At 43.9% G+C, this 21,131-nt stretch overlaps 1 protein-coding gene across 1 annotated transcript; it reads left to right on the forward strand.

The window, feature by feature from the left end:
• The first annotated feature begins 6,375 nt into the window (after positions 1-6,375).
• On the forward strand, positions 6,376-21,070 carry jakmip1 (janus kinase and microtubule interacting protein 1). Its single transcript, XM_085789768.1, has 22 exons — positions 6,376-6,709; positions 8,044-8,376; positions 9,042-9,203; positions 10,399-10,611; positions 10,995-11,150; positions 11,349-11,517; positions 11,757-11,902; positions 12,544-12,603; positions 13,955-14,083; positions 14,274-14,402; positions 14,550-14,633; positions 15,581-15,643; positions 16,206-16,304; positions 17,205-17,306; positions 17,398-17,451; positions 17,558-17,623; positions 17,804-17,872; positions 18,018-18,095; positions 19,137-19,346; positions 20,372-20,437; positions 20,651-20,727; positions 20,837-21,070. Exons 1-21 carry the CDS (start codon positions 6,554-6,556, stop codon positions 20,699-20,701), a joined length of 2,595 nt encoding a protein of 864 aa, XP_085645894.1. The 5' UTR covers positions 6,376-6,553; the 3' UTR covers positions 20,702-20,727; positions 20,837-21,070.
• The last annotated feature ends 61 nt before the right edge of the window (positions 21,071-21,131 follow it).

Here is a 21,131-nt window from a genome sequence, read left to right on the forward strand (position 1 = left end):
GTGCACTCCAGTGTGTGTTTGTGTGTGAGTGTGTACGCGACGTGGGCGTGGAGGAAAATGTCAACGTGCGGCGCGAGAGGAGGGGAAGAAGAAGAAGAAGCAGCCCGGAGCTGAGTGCGGTCTGTGAGCGGGAGGAGAGTGGGCTTCAGCCGCTGTGTTGACACACGGGGAGGGGGACACACCAAGTCCTACACGGTCTCCGTTGTGCTGTCAGCCGAGCTCCGCATCCGGTGAGCGGCTGAGGTGAGTTAACAGCACCGAAGCCCAGCCTCCAGCCTCCAGCCTCCCTCGCTCCCTCCTTCCCTCCCTTCCTGGATGTGAAGCGAAATTAGGCAGCGGCGTTTCAACACCGGGCCACTTGTGAGCACCGGACCGGACGTCTGTTTTTAAGGTGAGTTTGTTCGGTTTGTAACGACACACAACTTCTGACGACTGAATTTGTAGACGGGCTGTGGCGCGGTGTAATGGACAGAGAGAGAGAGAGAGGCGCCGACCGACCGACCGGGCTTCATCATGGGCTGAGGTTCGTGTGTCTTACAGCATTACAGCCCCTTATCCATATCGACACAGACAGACAGACAGACAGACAGACAGACAGACAGACAGACAGGGATGTGGATGCGGTGGGTCTGGCTGCACGGTAACACACCGGGCCAAAGAGGAAGTGTGCGTGGTGATAACACAGCCAGACACAGTTATAGCCTAACTGTCAGTCACCCTCCTCCTATCTACCAGGCCACTTGTGATGCACGGACCTCCACATCAGTCCGTGGTTCACGCCACGCCACACCGGCGACAGAAACAACACACACACCACATTAGACTTGTGCGGCCCGGGGTGCAAGGACATCCGACCTCTGTGGCTGGAGGAGGAGGATGCTGCAGCAGCAGCAGCAGCAGCAGCAGCAGCACGCATGTCGCCGTGGGGTGTGGTTGGCAGGATGGACAGGCAGCCAGGCTGTTAGCAGCGCTCATTCCGGCTGCACTCGACCCTTTAATCTCCCATTTGACAGCTCATTACAGCGCCGGCCGCACGGCATTAAGCCATCATCCAACATCTCCAGCGGTATCACTTTACCCCAACAAGCAGAGTCTCTATAGGCTACTATACTGCTATTACATCCATCCACCCTGCCCATCCGCTGTGTTGATGCTTGTCTTGTCATAACATTTCTGCTGCTGTAGCAAGCGGGCGGCTCCGGAGGCGCGTAAATCAGCCCCAGTGGACAGCCAACATGTGTTGCACACCCACTTCTGTCTGATCATCAGCCTGCTGCACAAACTATAATGCATGCAGTGCTCCTTATGTGTGGGGTGGCTCTGGTGGAGCAAAAAAAAAGGTCACATGTCCATGTATGATTATTTTACATTGCATTTTCACCCTGTCCTCCACCCCTCCAGCCCTCTCTTCTCCCCTCACCCCCTGTCTTTTCCCCTCTTCTCTTCCTAACTCAATTTATCCGATTTATTCTTCATTCATAATCCCATCTCCCTGTCCATACCCCTGCCTTCCCCTGAGTGACAGGCAGCTATCATCAGGATAATCCCTTTGGACTATAACCATCTCACAAGTGTATTCCTCTCTCTTTGCTGTGCTGCCTTCCTAATTAACTGTTTAGTGAAGGCATGTCAACCTGCACTCTTAATGAGAGAGAGGGAGAGAGTTGAGTAAATGTCTATAGTACTTTGTGTTGATGTGTATGTGTTAGCCAGACAGAGTAAAACACAACTAGCCAGTACCGACTGATGTGCCGTGTGCTAGTCAGAGAGAAAGAGAGAGAGAGGCAGGCGAGGTTAATCACATTACTGACTGCACTATCATGTCTTCCTGAGGGGGGTGAGGCAGCCATCACTGCTGCTAACACACACACACCCTCACAGATGCACCCATGCATGCAAAAGCGTGCATACACACACACACATACAGGCCAAAAACTCACAATGCCTCCACAAGAACAGGCACACTGACATTTTACTAGGTATGTATCTAAATCCTGAGCAGTAAAAGTAGTAAGAGCATAACTGAGTAGTGTTGTGTGCGTGTGTTAGAGAGACAGAGAGCGAGTGAGAGACTTATTGTTTATCTGTTTGGGTTGACTAGTCATCGGGGTCAGTAACTTGTTGTCATTTTGCTGGCAGAGTACTTTTTAGGTCATATGCTCCGCTAGTGCTGCACTTGGCTGGGTTACTCAGTCTCTCAATGGGATCCTAACAGTGTCTTAAGTGTATCTCTAGACTGCTGTGTGTGTGTCTGTGGACTGTGCAGTGCAGGGATGTCTCTAGAGTGTGGTCCGACCTGCTCTGACAGTTTACACTCTGCTGGTTCTGATATGACGACAGAGAGAAGGTGTGTTTCATGTGTGTCTGCATGCAGTGCTTTGAAGCATCAGAACAAATGTGCAGTAAAAACAGGAGTCTATCTATCTGTGTGCTTCCACCTCACTGTTGATTTTTAACCCAGACAGAGTAGTGAGGAGTCTTTGTCTGAGCTCCCATTTTCAGCTCTTTTATGTATTTAATGGCCCTGTATATCTCACTAAAGCCTAGTTAATGTTTGACACTGAGTCTCTCTGTGTCTGTGTGGTCTATTTAGCCTTGAGTGGGTCCATCTGTAAGTGTGTGTGAAGAATGAGACCATGCAAAGACGTCCCTCTTTCATTTATAACCTATAATTGTCACCTTGGCCTTTTTAAGTACAATGTTTTATATCACAGACAGTCAGAAAAAGCAGACTAAAAGAAATTAGTCAAGCAAATATGATACAAGGTTCAGGTCTCCATTACCTCTGTTGAGGAAGTTACGTTTTTAACCTCTCTTTGACATTGTCAGCAGAATTACACAAACAGATTTGCATCCGACCTGTTGGAGAGACGGGACTCGAGCCAAGAAAGAAACCATTTTGGGGAAAGTCCAAATCACTTAATATGAATTAGATTTATTTTCCTCTGACATCTGGTTTATGTGTTTTGACATTGGCCTTGTCAGAGGTCTGCACTCTCTCAGTGCCCTTCTAGTTTGTAGTCAGGTACTGACACTTGTATTGTGCGTGACTTTTTTTTCTGAAGTCCATGTGCAACAGGGACACACCTCAGCAGCACACTGAACATTGAACAGCACATCTCAAATTGAAACACTAATACTAATTCCAACACACTGGACTTGTCTTTAAATGGTCGATTTGACAAACACACACAGTAAATGTGAGGTTGTTGCGGTTCTGTTGGACACATAAGAAGATACAACAAGAACTGAAGGGATTAGTCAGTCAATTAATCAATTAGATGATAAACAAGAAATTAACCCACAACTATTGAAATAACGTATTCACTGATCAAAAAGGTGTGGTTTGATATAGTTATTGATATTTGATTGTAGGACTTTGTTGCTAAGTTGAGCTGCACACTCAGTGAAAAACAAACGGCCGAAAGGTTTCAGGGAAGCTGCCACCATATGTCCCAGAGACGGTAATAGGTAACGGGTAATGAGTTTTATTGCCGACTGGCAGGCAGACATGTTTTTCTTTTGGAAGGGCTTCAAACAGTTTCCATCTGTTTACATTAGAAACCTCGGATTCTACCACCACTTAACATTTTCACATCCCACATTTCAATCCTTCAGCTAAAAGGCAAAAACCCAGAGGCACCCGCCACTAACCAGTGTCGTGATGTAACATTTCACATAGTGAAGACGGATTTCCTGAGGCGGTTATGAAACTACTTGTATGTCTGTCACACTGAGTCCAGTCTGTTCTGAGAGGATCAAAGTTTGAACCAGTGGCAGCCAGTTTCATCTGATGTCGTACACATTCAGCCACACGTTTTGTTGCTCCCTTTTTTTTTTCAACGTGGCTCAAAGAGTCAGAGAGTTCATTTCTCAAGCAGCAATTAGCTTAATTGTGAAACTCCTCGGTTGCTACAGAATTCTTCAGCACCTCTCTCTGCAGTCACCATTGAGGGATTTTGCTCCATTGTTTGTTTAAGCTGATTGTCCCAGTGCTACGTTAACCACGTTTAAATGGGCCTTGAAAGTACTTGGGCTTTGTTCCTGTTTTATTCCACTTGTTTAAGCCTCTTTGAAACATGACTTGTGATTGATTCGATGAGTCATGGTGATTTTTATGAATGTGGGATATCAACAATATATCGGTGTTGGCAGGATTGACGAAAACTTGGCCGTCAGTTTTGTCTGCAGACGTTTACTTGCACTTCGAGGCTCTGAGGCACTTTGGGAATAGAAGAATAAAATCTGTTTATACTTGGGGGAATGAGGTAATTTAAGGTCTTTGACCTGTTTTGGCTTTTGTTTGCTTCTGTGAACATTAAAGGTGCTTGTTAGCTTCTTGGTGCCCCTATAAAATGTTCTGGTTTCCTATATAACATTCCTGGTTTTCCATGAACTATAAACTTTCAGAATTGGCTCCTGGCTTCCAGTTTAGGAACATGTGGCTCGAGGAGGCTTTGTGGGAACGGTGTGAGGTTCATGGAGAACGTATGTTGATCTCTGGAGAAATCTGGACTTTCTTGCATTTTAAAAACAAACCATAGCCTGTATTTTTGGACCGAGATGCCTGCAGTGATGCGAGCAAATGTTATAAATAAACTAGCTCTGGCCTGAAGTGTGTGAGGGTAAACAAAAAACAAAACAAAACGTTGATATGCAGGAGACCACTTAAGAAGCCTGTTGCTTCCAGATGTTGGTAAAATGAGCGTGCACACCTCGTTCCCCTCTGAAGAAAAACTAGTAAAACCGGCCGTCCTGCCTCTCAGCCATTTCATCCTGCCACACCAGGGTCTCAGCTGCTGCGTGGATAACAACAACAGCGAAAACGGTGGCAGCGTGTTCTTGTAAAGCGCCTGTGCCAATTCCAGTAGATGTGATTGCACTTGCACATCAAGTTTATTGACTTGTTGTAAATGGGTACATGTCTGCCCGTCATACACATAGAGAGCCTCAGTGCCTGTGAATCGATGTCAGCTGCGTCTGTCCCCAGTTGTTCTATTTGAGACTCGGAGAATGTGCGCTTGTGTCAGAGCTCTCTCTCTCTCTCTGTGTGTGAATGATCTCTCTCTCTCCCCTCTCTCTTTCTGTCGCTGTGAATGAGAGTGAGATCACGGATTGTCTCTGCTCGGTAACATCACCATGCAAGTAAGTGAGGGGGGTGGAGGGATGAGGGGAGGTTAGAGAAAGCAAGAGGACATGGTTTGCAGGTTGTTTTTATCTGGAAGAGGTCTGAATGTTTTTCACCGCACTCCTACTGTTTCCTTCTTTCCTGCTTCTCTCCCATAGTCTTAATCCCATCCCTCTGATTTCTTCCCTCTTCCCTTGGCTCCCAAGTGTGCGTGCTGTGTAAAGATCCATGTGGAAGAAAGCTTTCCTGCCCCCCAGCACCAGCGCATTTCTGTCTCTCACTCAACCTCGGCTCAGAGATGTGACCAGATAACATCGTGTGTGTGCATACATGTGGGTTTTTCAAATGTGCAGCCTCTATATGAATGCAGTTGTGTGTGTCTGTGTGCGAGACTTCTCCTCCCCATCATCCTTTGCTATAAGAGAGATGGAGGTTTTTTTTTAGAGCAATGGTTGCCTTGGTAACTGTTACTGCCATCTGTGTATGTTGTATGAATGGTCGGTAATGTGTGTGTAGAAAAAGATGGCGGCTACTACAGTCTTAATGCCTCAGCTCCCTCATTGTTGCATTATTTATTTCACAGTCATCAGAAAGGCTGCAGGGTTACTGGGTTACAATTCATTCCAGGAAAGAGATTAGAGTCCACTCTGAGCTGAGTGAATGTGTGTCATCGGAGCGACGCATCCAGGAGAAAATAAGCCAAAAACTACACTCGCCATCACAACAAAAAAAAGAAGGAGGAATTGCTACACTAACACTCCTTTGGTGTTTGCCCTGGTATGTGTGGTTCAGTTGTACAGTAATGCTCAGCCTGGCGTTTATTCCTTTAGTTTGCAGGGCCAAGAACACATCATGGAATCTCTGACCAGAGGAACGTCAACCCTCACCACAGAAAAAGCTGAATTTCTTCATTCACAGAAGGAGAGAAGGGTCCAGTGAGATGTTGGAGGCGAGGAGGGACTGTAGCCATGGTGGCCAGACACATTTTCATGCACTGTGGAGCTTCTAACTGCAGCTCAGGGACTGGAACAGGAGGATGATAAATGGCCCACGTGTATATGTTGGAGAGAAGAGGGTGACAGTGGAGAGTGTAAATGTTAGTCCCAAAAATAGTCTGTTTTCCCCAGGCTGGAGTGTGTCATGTGGCCGGGGTCCAGTGTATTGTGCAGAATAGTTTCGTTAACCCAGTTCTTTTAACACTGACTCACCCTTTTTTCCAACTCTTCCCTCTGTTTGTCTATCTGTCTGTCTGTCTCGGTCAAAAACAGAAACTCTCAGCATCCTCCAGCAATGATGTAGGTTCGACAACCACATGATGATGATGCTGGGTCTCGCAGCGAGGAGGAGGAGCAGCGACTGACTCTCTCCTCCGTTTTGCTACACCTGGCACTCTTATGTCCGTCCTGACCGGGCGGCTGGAGTGCTATGTCATCATCCACACCCCCTGCGGCCCCACCCCTGAAGAAGGGAAGGAAGCCGGAGAAATCGGAGGTGATGGCTGACTCGGTGCCGGCCACCAACGAGGAGCTGAGGACCAAACTCATGGACGTCCAGATTGAGCTGCAGCAGGAGCGGAGCAAGGTGAGGTGGAGGAGGAAGAAGTGCAATAGTCCCTAATAGAAGAGGAGAACAATTATGGCCAGTTTGAACAACATTTTAGATGCATTCTCCCTGTCACAAAGTAGAAATGCTTTGTAGCTGCAGCTAAGTCCACTGATAAGGTAGTAATACTCACAAGAGCTTTGATGATGCAAATGCTCTGAGGCTGATATGTAATTAGTTTTATTGAGTGTCTCATTTACGAGTCATTTTACATTTTATGATGCACATATTGTAATGACAGCCATCAGTCGGTCAGGACAGTCAGCATTATTTCCCTGCACTGGCTCTTGGTCTTGTCTATCGAACACTGTACACAGATACACAGCTGTTAATGTGCTTTGCCTAACCTTGTACAGTGTATGTTCTCCATCTCCTTCGTGTTTGCACTGGGAGAGTTACAGGAACAGTACCAAGGTTGGGTTGAGGCTCAGTTCCTACTGAGGCAAGCTTAAAATATATACACCAGGCAATTTGTATATAAAAAAAGCATCATGCTCTTAAAAAAATACAGCTGAGCAGACAAAGATAACAGGAGGTGCATGCAGGAAAAAATCTTTCTGATTTAATATTCACTAGCACAGGAATCATGACTGTTCTCAATATTAGTGTCTACTGCTCCCTATCCAGGAATAAATGATCACTTGATAGCTGATGTTTCGGACAGCCCTAATTTTAAATACAAACTTGAAAGTCATCGTTAGTTCAAACTATTCAGTTCAACGATCAAAACATACATTTGACAAGCACATGCACAAACCATGCACACACAATCTTCTTAATGTGTATCATCAACCAGAAAGGAGAATGAGCACACGTTAAGAACTTTTAACACTAACACAAAATAGAGAAGGATGCACATTGTGCAAAAGAGGACGAACAAGCAGTTAGTGAAGTAATTTTAGTTTCCCTGGGCCCCATTTCTGGATAAGCCCGATAGGAGCATATTTATCTAGGCTAGCTAACATTAGAGTGCATGTCCATGCTAAGTGGCTATCATTAGACTAATTACATGTCTGAACTGGTGAGGCCCTGTTTCAAGGTTCAAGGTTCATTTATTGTGTTTGTAAAACATGCTTCCACATGAATACAGGAAATGTGCACTTAGGTCCCAGCAGCGCAATAAAGTGACAGTACAACAATTAAAAGACAAGTAAAACACCCAAATAAAAAAAGACAATAAGTCTTATCCACAGCGACATATGTATGTAATAACTGCAGGGACCAGCCACTGTCACGGACCGTCACCTGTGATGGTTTCTTTCCTTTGACCCCCTGGCCAATCAAACTAAATGTCCTCACTGTGTCTCCACCAGGTCTGTAAGCTCCGCGAGCGGCTCCAGGAGCAGCGGCAGGCTCGGGAGCTCGAACAACACAAACATGCCGTGGCAATCACTGACCTGCGTGCCAAACTCCACGAAGAAAAACTACGCGAGATAGCGGCTGTCCGCGAGGGCCTGGCGCGGCAGCATGAGGCCGAGCAGGCGCGGGCCATCAAGATCCGGGACACAGAGGTGCAAAGGCTCCAGGGGCTTGTAAACGCACTGAGAGATGGAGCCGCAGATAAACTCAAAAACGCTCTTCTCAGTGAGGCTCGCGAGGAGGCCAGGAGGGCTTTTGACGGGGAGAGGCTAAAGCTGCAGCAGGAGGTAGGTTGTAGCCGAGTGACAGTAATGCAGTGTTGATTATGCTTCAGCTATAGATTATGGAAAAATATGGAAGTAGTCACTGTGATATCCCCTAAAACGCCTAACTCTTGAGAATAATCCTAATCCTAATGCTGCTTTCACTCCATATTTAGTATGTTCTTCCTTCTACAAAGTAGAAACCCAGCGTAATGCACCTCAGAAACTCTCTGTTTATTGTCAGTACACACTTCACCATATTTAAAACACCTCAACATTGGCATCAGCTGTCAGTTTCTAAAGTCTATCACCGATTGAATGTTTTCAAGGGCATTGTATGTTGTTCTACCGGTAACTGTTTTTTTTTCTTGTGGAAAGTTGTCATTCTGTGTGTGTATGTAATGTGTGTCTGTGTGGAGTGTTGATGTGGGACTGGGTAAACCTTTGTAATTTCGCTGCTGAAAAACAGGAAGCAGGATGGAAAAGCCTGTTGCCAAGCTATTGTTTCACATTAACCCTCCAAACAAACAGGGCATCTATCATTACAAGTATTTAATGGGATGGGACACATGTTTATAAATGCCCAAGTCACTTTGTTGTTTTTGTGTGTATTCAATATTATTGTGTGGTGTGGTGTGGTGTGGCTATGTGTGTGTGTGTTTGCTTGTCTGTCTGTGTGGTCTTTTTAGATCCAGGAACAGAAGACAGCCAGGAAGCAGGCTGAGGAGGCGCTGGCAAATGCTCTGCAGGCTGACAAAGCCAAAGCAGCAGATCTCCGCACAGCTTACCAACAACACCAAGATGAGGTGCATCGTATCAAACGGGACTGTGAGAGAGACATCCGCCGACTGGTGAGACCACTTGCTGCTGGGAAGCATGCCTCTTATCTAAAGTGGCCACAGGGTAGATAAAGACTAATGAATTAAAATTATTGCCCAGACACATTGTTTTCTGTTTACATTAATATCCCTTAGATGCTACGAAACAATTTGATTGAGGAAGGCTCTGTAAAATAAGCAAACAATCCCAGAACTATCGTAACTTTAAGTTAAAAGGTTATTAAATCCATTTTAGTGCAAAACACACAGATTGACAAAATAGTTTTTCAGGTGCTTTATTGGAAAGAAAAACATGTCCTGTTATGTCCATCACAGTGAATGAACTGCCCCTAAATTACAAAATAGGAAGCTGTAATGAATAATATGAAAAGACAGAGCTGCCCTATAAACCACATGTTATTATTACTCAGTGATTGGTCAGCTTGATAAATCCAGCAGCTGTTATTTTCATAGTCCTTGTCTGTGCCGACCACATTTGAATATCACCAAAGTTCCTCACACACCAACATCTGTTTTCCTGCTTCTAAAGTTCAGTCCCTGCCCAGAGTTTATCTGGTCATCCTGAAAATTGCAGGCTAATTGCTGCACTGTCTATCTCACCATGTGGTGCTTATCTGCCAAAATAAAACAGTGTCCATGCTATTATTACTCATTAACCCCATTACATACAGTATGGCTATAAATAACAGGCGTTATAGAAATGTTCAGTGCAGGAAATACCAGCGCTAAAGAACAAAATGTGATGGGAAGTGGGAACATTTGTCAGAAGAGGCTGTGTTAACACAGAACAAGAAAGAAAAAGCTAGTCTATTAGTGAGCTAAAGGACACTTTCTTAAAATCCAAAACACTGTCACTCCATCATTCTCTTCTCAGCCTTCGGACTGTGGATGTTGTTAGACTGATGGTGGAAACTGTGGGACATTGGGCTAACAACGTTAAATCACACTGACACTATTTGTTTCCACCAACAGAAGAAAACCAAACTTCATTACTGTAAACACACACACACTGGTGGTAAAACTAGTGAAAAATAGAGATCAAGATATTTTTTGAAATTTCTGTCCGCAGCATTTAGAAATGTCTAAACTAAAAAGTATCATTTATCATAATATTTTCAGCAAGAATAATGCGGGTTGTCACAAGGATTTACTGGACAACTGTCTGACTGACCATCGCTCACCGCCCTGTCACTCTTAATCCTTGTAGATGGATGAGTTGAAGGCAAAAGACCGGGTGGTGGGTGCTCTGGAGAGAGAGCTGGGGGTGCAGGCGGGCTACGCCCAGAAGCTCCAGCTGCAGAAGGAAGCCCTGGACGAGCAGCTGGGCCAGGTACGAGAAGCCGAGAGACACAACCACGGCAGCCCCAAGAGAGAGGTGGTGCCTGGGCTGGGAGACAACGGTGACCTGCTCAACAACCAGGTAAACGCAGGAACAAAGTCAAATTTGAAATGTGGCACATGTTCTACATAATTTATGTGACAGCTTTTGACAAACACGCATACAAAGATCCAGATGTCAGATCCACACCACCATGTGTTTTTTTAGGGAAATTCAGAGACTCCTGTTATTGAATTTGTTTCTATGAAGATGTAAGACCGTCTTGGATGTCTCCACACTGGACTGTCCCCTCCATCACAAATGCAAATACAGCTCATACATTCACACAGATATACTGTGTATACTGCACAGGTTCACAGACACACTGTGACATGCCAACTCATCCGTCGTCCCCTCACTCCCTCTCTCTCATCCGTCTCCATTACCTGCCTGCCTGCCTGTCTGCATGTATTCCCTTTGTTCAGTTTTTGTCTTCCTCCTCCTCTCCTCTCCCCCCTGCTCAACAGGAGGCCGAGGAGCGCGACACGAGGAGGTTCCAGCTGAAGATCGCAGAGCTGCACTCGGTCATCAGGAAGCTGGAGGACAGAAATGCCCTGCTGGCCGACGAGCGGAATGAACTAGTGAGTAACACACGTGCAGAAATACATTCATGTGATTGTAGGCATGTGTCCAGGTACACACAGATAAGAACAGATAAGCAGACAGTACACACATGACGCCACCCTTGGTCTTTCCGCTCCCGATCAATCTTTCTGTGTGGCTAGAAAGTCAAGACTGAAGATAACACCGTTTCCCTCCTGTTTCCTTCCTCTGTCCAGTTAAAGCGGGTGCGAGAGGCAGAGAGCCAGATGAAGCCCATGTTCGAAAAGAACAAGCGCCTGTCCAAGAAGAATGACGACCTCTTGCAAACACTACAACGCATGGAGGAGAAACTTAAGAACCTGAGTCGAGAGAATGCAGAGATGGTGAGCATGTGGTTTACTCCTGCTCTCTGTTGTCTGTCTCCTCTTTGTAGTTAAAGATGAATTCAAAGTTCAGACACTAGAAGAAAATAGCAGCTACTTTAGCTTTCATCTGTAGAGAAGGAGGCGTTTGTTGTGGCACCTTGAGCATCACTGAGAATTTCATTCAGCTAGAAACAGGACCTCTAGTGGCTATTTCAGGAAAAGCATGACACATTTCTCTCTCTCTCTCTACGTCTCTCCCTCAGAAGGAAAAAGCCTCACGGCCGCCTTCACAACAAGCCATTCAACCACAGCTTAAGCGGCCAAGCTCCCTGACAGACCTGAGCCATGCCCACGAGGAACAGGAAGTGGAGTTCCTCAAGCTGCAGGTTGCTGAGCAACGTGGCATCATAGACGAGCTCACGCAGGTCAGGATTGTAACTCAAACCACCAGGAGTCAAGCGCTCCTCTTCTAGTCTCACGGTGGAGTTTTTAATGTGAATTTTCATTAGATAATCAAAGTTCATTCTACATTGGGATATAGGCTACTGTATGATATCACATACTCATTTTGTCAGCCCCATGATAATTTTGCTTTACTGTGGTCTTGATGTACAGGCCATTTGGAAGAATGCTGTCAATACATACATACGATGATGTCTTTAGTGTTGATTTTCCAGGAAAACTATTATATCACAAAATATCAGTATGATATAAAATCACATATAGAGTGATTTGCATTGCTCCTCTTTAAATGCAGGCATCACATTATACCTAACAGATGCTAATTCCTGCTCTTTTCTGTCTTGTTTCCTCAGTACAAGTGCAAAGTTAACATTCAGTATTATTAGTATCTTGAATTAAATTCAGTTCATTACCTTCCCATCACAACCCAATTGATTAGAAAATACTAATGCTTTTGTAGAGCTTTAAGCTAAATGATTTACTCTTAGTACAGTAGGTAGTATTGTTTGCTGTCTGACATTATCACTTAATGTTGCAGAAAGCTCATGCAGCTCATCAAGCTCTTCTGAATCTCAAGTCTGATCGGCTGTGTGCTTGTTTGTAGGAACGTGATCGTTTGGTGATGACTAAAAAAAACAGGAGGAAACCGCTCAAACTTTCAAAAGTAAGTGTCCAGCAGTGCTTTAAAAACTCAGTTAACCGAGTGGTGTGTAACTAGGCAACTACCTTGTCTGTGCACGACTGAGGCTCCAGTGCTGTTTTCATTTGATTGTGTGTGTGTGTGTTAGTTTGTATTTAATTGGCCTCAGGAGACAGTTATGACAGCATCCCCTCACAGCTGGGAGCGTCACTCTGAACACACACACAGCATGAACAATTCCCACAGCCAGTGAAGCATTACATTTACTACAATTCTTTGTCAGCTATGTAAATTTTGTGTAATTTTATGACTGTGGTTGCATACATGACAAAGATGTAATTTGTGGGCAGCAGTTTGTTTCTTTTGTTTCTCTGGTCTTCCCAAGTGTGTGAATAAAGAGAGAAAGGGATGGAAATAACAAATTGATTGAGAGGGTTGTTAGAAGAGAATAATTGCTGTGATGCTTTTGTGCGTCTGAGTGTGCATGTTTGGGCTGAAGCCTCGGGGAGCGTTTTAGAGCCTGTGATGTTGTTGGGAGGAGGAGTCTCCCATCTTTCTGCTGCTAAAACCTGTTTGTCGACATGTCGAGGTGGATGCGGGTTTGGGCATCGCAGTTTGGCTCTTCGACTTGCACACAGAAATTTGTTACTCTTTTTTGGGGGGATTTAGCACAGAAGCAGATTACGCGAGCTCGAAGACAGAAGAAAACAGAAGCTCTCCTTTTGCTTTTTCTGTAGGAGTCGTTTGATTGTAACCAGGAGCTTTGTTGTCAGCTTTTCAGTTTTATGTGGGAGTAGGACGGAAAGCACTTGTTCTTTTTCCGACAGGCTTGTGGAGCGCTGTAAAGATCAGCGCGGGTAGTCCAGCACATTATAAACATAATCTGGGGGTTTGTTTTTAGTTTACAGGGGGTTTTTTTTGGTAGCACAATGACGGAGTACATCCTCTTTATCCTCTACTTCTCTTCCTTCATTTGCCTGTGTGCCCTGGTCTGTCTTTACTTCTCTGGTTGCCAGGAGATGACTTATAAACATGATGGTAAGGACTCTACAGAAAAAACAAAAACAAACCTGCAGAGACTTGATCTGATAAAATCAGATTTCTTTATACTGAGATAAATGAGAGAGTGAGAAAGTGCCTGGATTAGACAAAATGTTGATGAAGTGTTACAGAAGAAAGTATTTTTGAAACTAAGTCATGCATATGGTGGATTTAAACACATCAGTGAATTCAAAATGGCAATTGTAACACATGAAATCAGGTGTAATACAGTCGGATTGAATGTTTGACTTTTTCATTCAAATATTCAAGGCTATCTCCAGAAAATGTGTCATTACAATGCACAAATTCTTCTCTCCTCTATTCTGTACTACAGAGGCATGTTGTGGAGACGTATTTTGGATTTGATGAGGAATCCATAGACTCTGAGACTTCCTCTCTCACCTCCTATAACACCGACCTCACTGACCGCACACCTGCCACCCCAGAGGAAGATCTGGAAGAGGTAAGAAATGTTATTGTCCACATTCAAAGAAATCCCTTCAGTTGTATTCTGTGTGTAGTTCAGTCGGCAGAGGAGGTGAAGTAACGACAAAATCAAGGCAGCACATTAACATTTACAGAATCAGAGATACAGTAAAGATAGAGAAAAAGGTTTGTGTGTAAGCTTCACACTGTCCCTCTTGGTACCACAGAGTATCTCCCGTGAGGAGTCAGAGCTTCGTTTCCGTCAACTCACCAGAGAGTACCAGGCTCTTCAACGGGCCTACGCCCTCCTGCAAGAGCAGACCGGCGGCTCTCTGGATGCTGAGAGGGAAGCCAGGGTTTGTACCATCATTTATAATCTCCCTCTGCCACCTTTACCATTCCCCCAGTGAATAGAGCTTGATATTTTAGGCCTCGTAAAGTTTTCAGTTTCTATTCCTCTCCTGTCTGATTTGGTCCCTGATGGCCGATCTTCCCTCCCACAGACTCGTGAACAGCTGCAGTCGGAGCTCAGCAGCTGCCAGGCCAAGATTATCGACCTGGAGAAGGCCTTGGCAGAGAGGGGGCAGGTAACAAAGAGGAGGGATGGGGAGAGGAGCTCTGTGGTCCTGCTCTCACTGGCCCTCCTGCATGTCTGTCTGGCTGCTCTGGTCCTGGGCTGGCGCTATGCCGACCAGGTCTACCGCAGAATCCTGTAATGTCACTTCATGCATGTGTGGCGTCACGGCTCTGTGCCTGCATGCTCTGCCTCACCCTCTGTCCTTCCTGTTCCTGTTGGTGGTGTTTCTCACTGGGCCTCTCTGTGCTGCTGGCCACAGAGAGTGAGTCCCAACCACTTTGATTCCTGTCAGCAGTAGATTAATATGCAAAAATCTTAATCCAGTAATGTCTCACATATGAAAATACACAATTTACATTGATTTTAGTTTATTTAATTTGTCATCATGAAACATTTTGGTCTGAGGCCAAACCTACTAATGTATAGAAGAAAACCTTTTTTTTTGTCTAAAATACATAAACAGTATTTAAAGAAATGCTGGTAATTATTAGCATAGCTACAGTATGTCAAGAGGGACACTGAAACTATTATGATGCATTCTTATCAATACACTTTTTTCTTTGTGTTACTGCATTTTACTGCATGATGCCTGTTTTACTGTGGCTTGATCCTCTGTTACTTTGATTTGCTGCTCTCAGATTGCCTTCTGCTCCTCCTGTTACTGTGAACTCTGGATGACTGTGAATTCAGCTCTTTTTTTCTCTCTGTTAACTCAGGAGTGGGCTTTATTTATTTCTCTGGATCAATAAACTTATGCTGCCGCCATACTGTTCCTGTCTGTTTGTGTCTATGTTACTTTTGCATGTGTCATGTGAAAATACAATAGAAATATGTCACATGTAGGTTTGAACTGGCTGATTTTCATCCATTATACCTGGTTGTCGGGATGCTGTCCTTCCTTTCCTGTCCTTGCCAGTTGTCATTTCTTGCTGATGTTGTGTTTGGTTGTTACGGCAGGATTCAAAGTGGGTGGAGGAGAAGCAGTACTTGCTCAGGACCAACCAGGAACTCCATGAGAAGGTAGATCACATAAACCTACTAAAATGCATCACTTTATTGCCAAGATGTCATGGCATCTCTGTGTGCTGAACTTCAATCAGGGCTGAATTTCTCAATATTTGTAGTGTCACAGTACCGGATTTATTTATTTATGAATGATACCGAAACCATGCTTCACTGAGAAATATAAACATGGTTAGAATATATGCACTATTTAAATCAGAATCTGCATGAGCAAACAGATATAAAGAAGAGGATAAATGCTTTCAATAGAATCAAAGCTGTAGTTAACTTTAGTTCAATACTCCACCTGAGTGCTGCGTTCTTTGGGTACAGGGGAAAATAAAGTAAAACCAACCACAACATGGCCTCAAGCTGTGGAGAAAAGCAAATTAACAGCGGAGCAGATTCAGTGCTCCTTTGGAGATTGTGAATTTGAGATTAAACTTAATTGCTAATTTAAATACATAAACTAACCACTCCAGGACATCCATTATTCTTAGCCATTGCTGTTAACGCGGTGTAAACACTCACATACTATTTAGTGTGTTACAATGATATGTGTGTGTATGTGTGTCCATAGATGTGTGCGTTGCAACAGGCTGAGTCACGGCTGCAGGCGGAGGTTCAGGATGCCCGGGACCAGAACGAGCTACTGGAGTTCAGGGTGCTGGAATTGGAAGTAAGAGACTGTACCAGCGTCAAATTGTCACCGGGAGGCGACAACAACAATGTCAGCTCCAGACGCAAGACGTACATACAGTGACTCACTGGACAGACAGACAGACGTACAGACAGATAGACAGACTGGTCACTGAATCTCACTTGAGTCCTCTGTATGCATCTGTATGTGTTTTCCTTGTTTTGCATGGCAGCTGTGTATTTAGCCCCCTCCACTGAACTGGAATATTTCTTAAAATGAAAGAATGTTGTGTTAAGATGAATATAATTTTAACTGAATAAAAATGTATTTAAGTTCACCCTCCATTCCCATCTTTGTTCATTTTGTCTCTCATTTTTGCATGCATGTCCTACGTTTTGTTTCGGATTTGTATTGTTGTTTAACTTTTAAATCATGTTCATATTTAAGGTTGCAATATACATGTGTAGGAGGAAGTCAGCCATCTTACACAAATCAAATCTAGTTGTATTTGCTAATGATAATAATAATAATAATAATAATAATAATCAGTCAATCAATAAATCCCATAAGTTGATTTTACACTGTTTATGTGGCAACTCCGTCTGACTTTGGATATTCATAAGTTTCAGCATGTGTTGTGATTTTCTTTTTTTTTTGGTTTGGTTTGGTTTGGTTTTCTTATTTAAAACCATGGGTTTCCCCATCCCTCATTTGGCAGATCCTGAACATGTTTTGAGTGTCATGTAAGTAAAACCCACATTCACTCCCATTTCCACTCACTTACATGAAGTATGTGTCACTCCCAGTTTGTGTCTCACTGCTCACCACCAGTGGTACAGTGTGATGAACTTTAATATCTGGTTGAAATGTACTGATGATGCTCAGTTTTACGTGCAAGTGTGTGTATGTGAGTATTAACACTGCATGTGCCCCCTGTAGGAGAGGGAGCGCAGATCTCCTGCCCTCAATCTCCACATGTCTGCGTTCCCCGAGAACAGTAGCAGTGCCCTGCAGATCTACTGCCACCAGGAGGGGATCAAGGTGAAAACACACTCACAAAACACACCTTTTTCTCCAATAAGGCTCTTTTAATACATTCAACATCACAGGTCTGGTTTTGACCTCTGTGCAGGATGTAATCATCCCTGAGCTGATGAAGAAACTTGACATCTTGGGAGATAATGGAGTGAGTTCACACATTGTTGGAGTATTATAACAACTAATACCCATTTTAAATATCATAGACATAGTTATAAGTTCTGATAACTCTTCCCTAATTATATTTCGTGTAGAATCTCAGAAATGAAGAACAAGTGGCAGTGATCCAGGCTGGGACAGTGATCTCTCTGTGTGAAAAGGTCAGTCACTCTAATGTGGTGTGTCTTTACTGACACCCAGTGGACATGCATCGCTTTAGCACTTTATTTATTACCAATGCAGCCACTTCGTTTGAGTCATTTTTGTTGAAGTAAATATGGATGTAAAATATTTTTTTTAAATCTAACTTATCTTATCCACTTTCCCCCCAATCCCTACAGTGGTTAAAAAAGATAGATAGCACAGAAGCCGCTCTCACACAGAAGATGATCGACCTGGAAAATGACAAGGTAAAAAATAATTTTTCCATTAGAGTATACAGTATGTCAGATGTACACACTCCTATCCAGACTGTGAAATTTAACACACATGGTGCATGGTACTGTTTGTTGTGATACCAGCCCTTGTGTTATATTTTATCCCATCTTGTTGCAGGAGCTGTTCAGTAAGCAGAAAGGATTTCTGGAGGAGGAGCTGGACTATAGGAAGCAAGCCTTAGACCAGGCCTACATGGTATGGAGCCTGCAGCAGTATGACATGTCCCTATATACAGAGGATGGCCAAGGCCACTCTAATAACAATGCACCCATAAAGAAATCATCTATATATATTAATAGCAACACTCAGCAAGGTTGTGTACAAGGCATAATGATAAAAATGATTCAGGAATGTGGGGGTGCAACATTATCATTTCAGCACGACATAAACATTTGGGATGTCATTAAACATCATGAATGCAACATGCTCCATGACGGAAAAATCTGTCAGATTGTGTCGGGATACTGCATCTTTTACCACTGAAGTCTAAATTCTGCAAACAATCTATGAGAAAGTGGCCGAGGTATTTGGCCTCTTGTTTATTTCCAACCTAATTCTCTTTTATCTCCATAGAAGGCCCATCACTGATTTACGTTATTTAATTGCAGAGAATAGGAAGCTATAATGTCTCTGAATATCATGTGCAACTTTAAGTGGCCACTTAGTTGAAGTTAAGAGAAAATCTAGACAAAGAGGTAATATGATTCCAATGTGAGATTTTTTAAAACGTTGTCCCCTCCCACTGACTTAAATAGGCTGTACCCAGAAAACAGTTAACACTCTCCATGTAACTCTAACCATTTTATCGGTCAGTTTTGGTGTTGGTTTATGTTTATGGTCCCACTTTATATTGTGTTGGTGAAAGCATGCTTTTTTACATGGTAACTTTTCTGAGAGAGTGAGGAGACGGTGGAGAATAAAAACAGGCTTTGTGTTGTTAGTATAATGAAGTTACCATGTGAAAGCCAAGTCTAACACCCAACATAAAGTGGAACAGTGTTCTCCATATCTGCCATGGTCACAGTAGTGTGTATGTGTGTGTGTGTGTGTGCGTGTGTGTGCGTGTGTGTGCGTGCGTGCGCATATGTGTGTCTGTCTGTCTGTGTGTGTGTGTGTGTGTGTGCCTCCATGTGTGTGCTTGTGCATGCCTGTGTGGGTTTCTGCATGTGCATGTGCACGTCCGTGTGTGTATGTATGTTTGTGCGTTTGTGTATCTGTATGTGGGTGGCTGTGCAGAGGATCGAGGAGCTGGAGGCCACGCTGTATAGCGCTCTGCAGCAGGAGCAGCCGGCATGCCGAGCGGTGGCTGAGTCGCTGACAGACAGGCAGAGGGAGGAGCTGAGGCTAGCCGTGGACAAGCTGCGGCGTCAGATTCTCCGGCAGAGCCGGCAGTATGACAGTCAGATCTTACAGGAGCGCATGGAGCTCCTACAGCAGGCCCAGCAGGTAAGGCTTATGACAAACTGAGTCAGGTTACTGAGCCCTGCCCATCCCTAATCTGACCCCTGGTACCTGTCTGAGTCGTCTGACCCCACCAGACCTCTGGTGCTCTGAAAAAGATGCAGTATCCCTGTGTGTGGTGCCTGTAAGTCTACCTGTAAGTGCATATGTGGAAGTGGACACGTGAGATGAGAGAGTGTGTGTGTGTGTGTGTGTGTGTGTGTGTGTGTGTGTGTGTGTGTGTGTGTGTGTGTGTGTGTGTGTGTGTGTGTGTCACTGTGATCTGAGTACCCCCACCCCCACTCCCTCAGTATCCCTCCACACTGCAGCCCTCACTGTAGCTTTTACACTCATGGCTTGCACAATATGTTCATTAACCACATCACGAACCACAGCACCTTAAACTTCATCTGAATTAGTTCGACTCTAACTTACTAACAGTATTAATCAGCTCATCAAATACAAACTAACAAACCAAAATACTTTTAAAGACTCTAAAGATGGAAATAGCAAATGTTATCTGCAGCTCAGTCCAGAAATTAGTCCAAATTAGTCCAGTTTTAGTGGGCCCTTTTTTTTTTGTTGCCCTTGAACTGTCGTCTGCTGAAGCATTCAGATGACATTAAATTCAGAAGCTTGTATTTATCATTCCTGTCCATGTGAATTCGTATTCCTCCTATTTTCTGTGGACAAGAGAGAAGAGCTGCTGAAGCACATGTGCTATTTAAACAGCAGACTCAGTGAATAAGCTGCTCAGGTGCAAAGTCTCACATATACTGTAGACTCACTTCCACTGTTCACACTCAAAGCTACTCTTCAGTTACCATGGCAGCCCATTCTTACCCAACACAGCTACCATGGAGACAGGGGGCATGATGGGAAGGAGGCAGACTATTTGGAGTAGTTACAGGAATAGCTGAATTGTGGTCCTGTTAACTGTTTGTTACCTGTTTCTTTATATACGTGAAGGAATGACTGTGGCTGAATGAACACATATTGACCACCTAACCACTTCTGTTTTTGCGTTGCAGAGAATTAGAGAGCTGGAGGACAGGATTGACTTGCAAAAGAGACAAATAAAGGAAATAGAGGAAAAGGTACAGATTCAATTTTATTTGTGTCTTTTTAAGAAGCTTTGTGTCATGGCTTGTAGCCAAAGTGTGAACTGTAACTGGACAAGGGAAGAGAGGGAGTTTAATATCCAATCTTCTGATGTTGTGTATTGTTATCTAAAGTTTTTGACACCATTTTCTCTCTCTCTTTCTCTCTCCTTTTTTCATCTGTTTATTAAACCCTTTGTGTTCCCTTAGTTTTTGTTCCTCTTTTTGTTTTTCTCTTTAGCATTTATTCTTTGGCCTTAATCAAAGTGACTGTGGACCCACATCAGGTAACACCTCCATTCACTGTATCCTATCAGAATTGGGCACAGTTATGGTGTTGATGGTTACGTAAATACTGGGAGGAGGATTTAAAAAAAAGTTTTCTCTTTTTCTCAGGTGTTAAGGTGCTGAGGAGGAGAGCGAAGATGAAACAAAACCGAATTGTTTTTTATGCATTTGTAGACAGCTCATGAAAACCCTATGGCCTTTTTGATAAATGTGCACTTTTGCAGAAGACCCTTACCTGGAATGCAAACATATTTGAAGATTTATGAAATAACCAGATATACATAAGATTAAAATGAATTATTTATAAATAACATCTACTGTAGTGGTTCTTGGACCTGGAACATAAAACCCTAACTCTTCTGTGAGAAGCAAACACATGGATTTACTGAGAGAAAACTCTGAA

Source organism: Trachurus japonicus, chromosome 10 (assembly GCF_045865225.1).
Source record: "Trachurus japonicus isolate A0001 chromosome 10, Traja_1.0".
In the NCBI taxonomy this organism is placed as follows: domain Eukaryota; kingdom Metazoa; phylum Chordata; class Actinopteri; order Carangiformes; family Carangidae; genus Trachurus; species Trachurus japonicus.

Coding starts and splice junctions, on each gene's coding strand:
- jakmip1 (XM_085789768.1), top strand. CDS start 6,554: ATGTCATCATCCACACCCCCTGCGGCCCCACCCCTGAAGAAGGGAAGG. Junction 14,634..15,580: donor CCTTGGCAGAGAGGGGGCAG/GTAACAAAGAGG, acceptor TTGTTACGGCAG/GATTCAAAGTGGGTGGAGGA. Junction 17,873..18,017: donor TCGACCTGGAAAATGACAAG/GTAAAAAATAAT, acceptor ATCTTGTTGCAG/GAGCTGTTCAGTAAGCAGAA.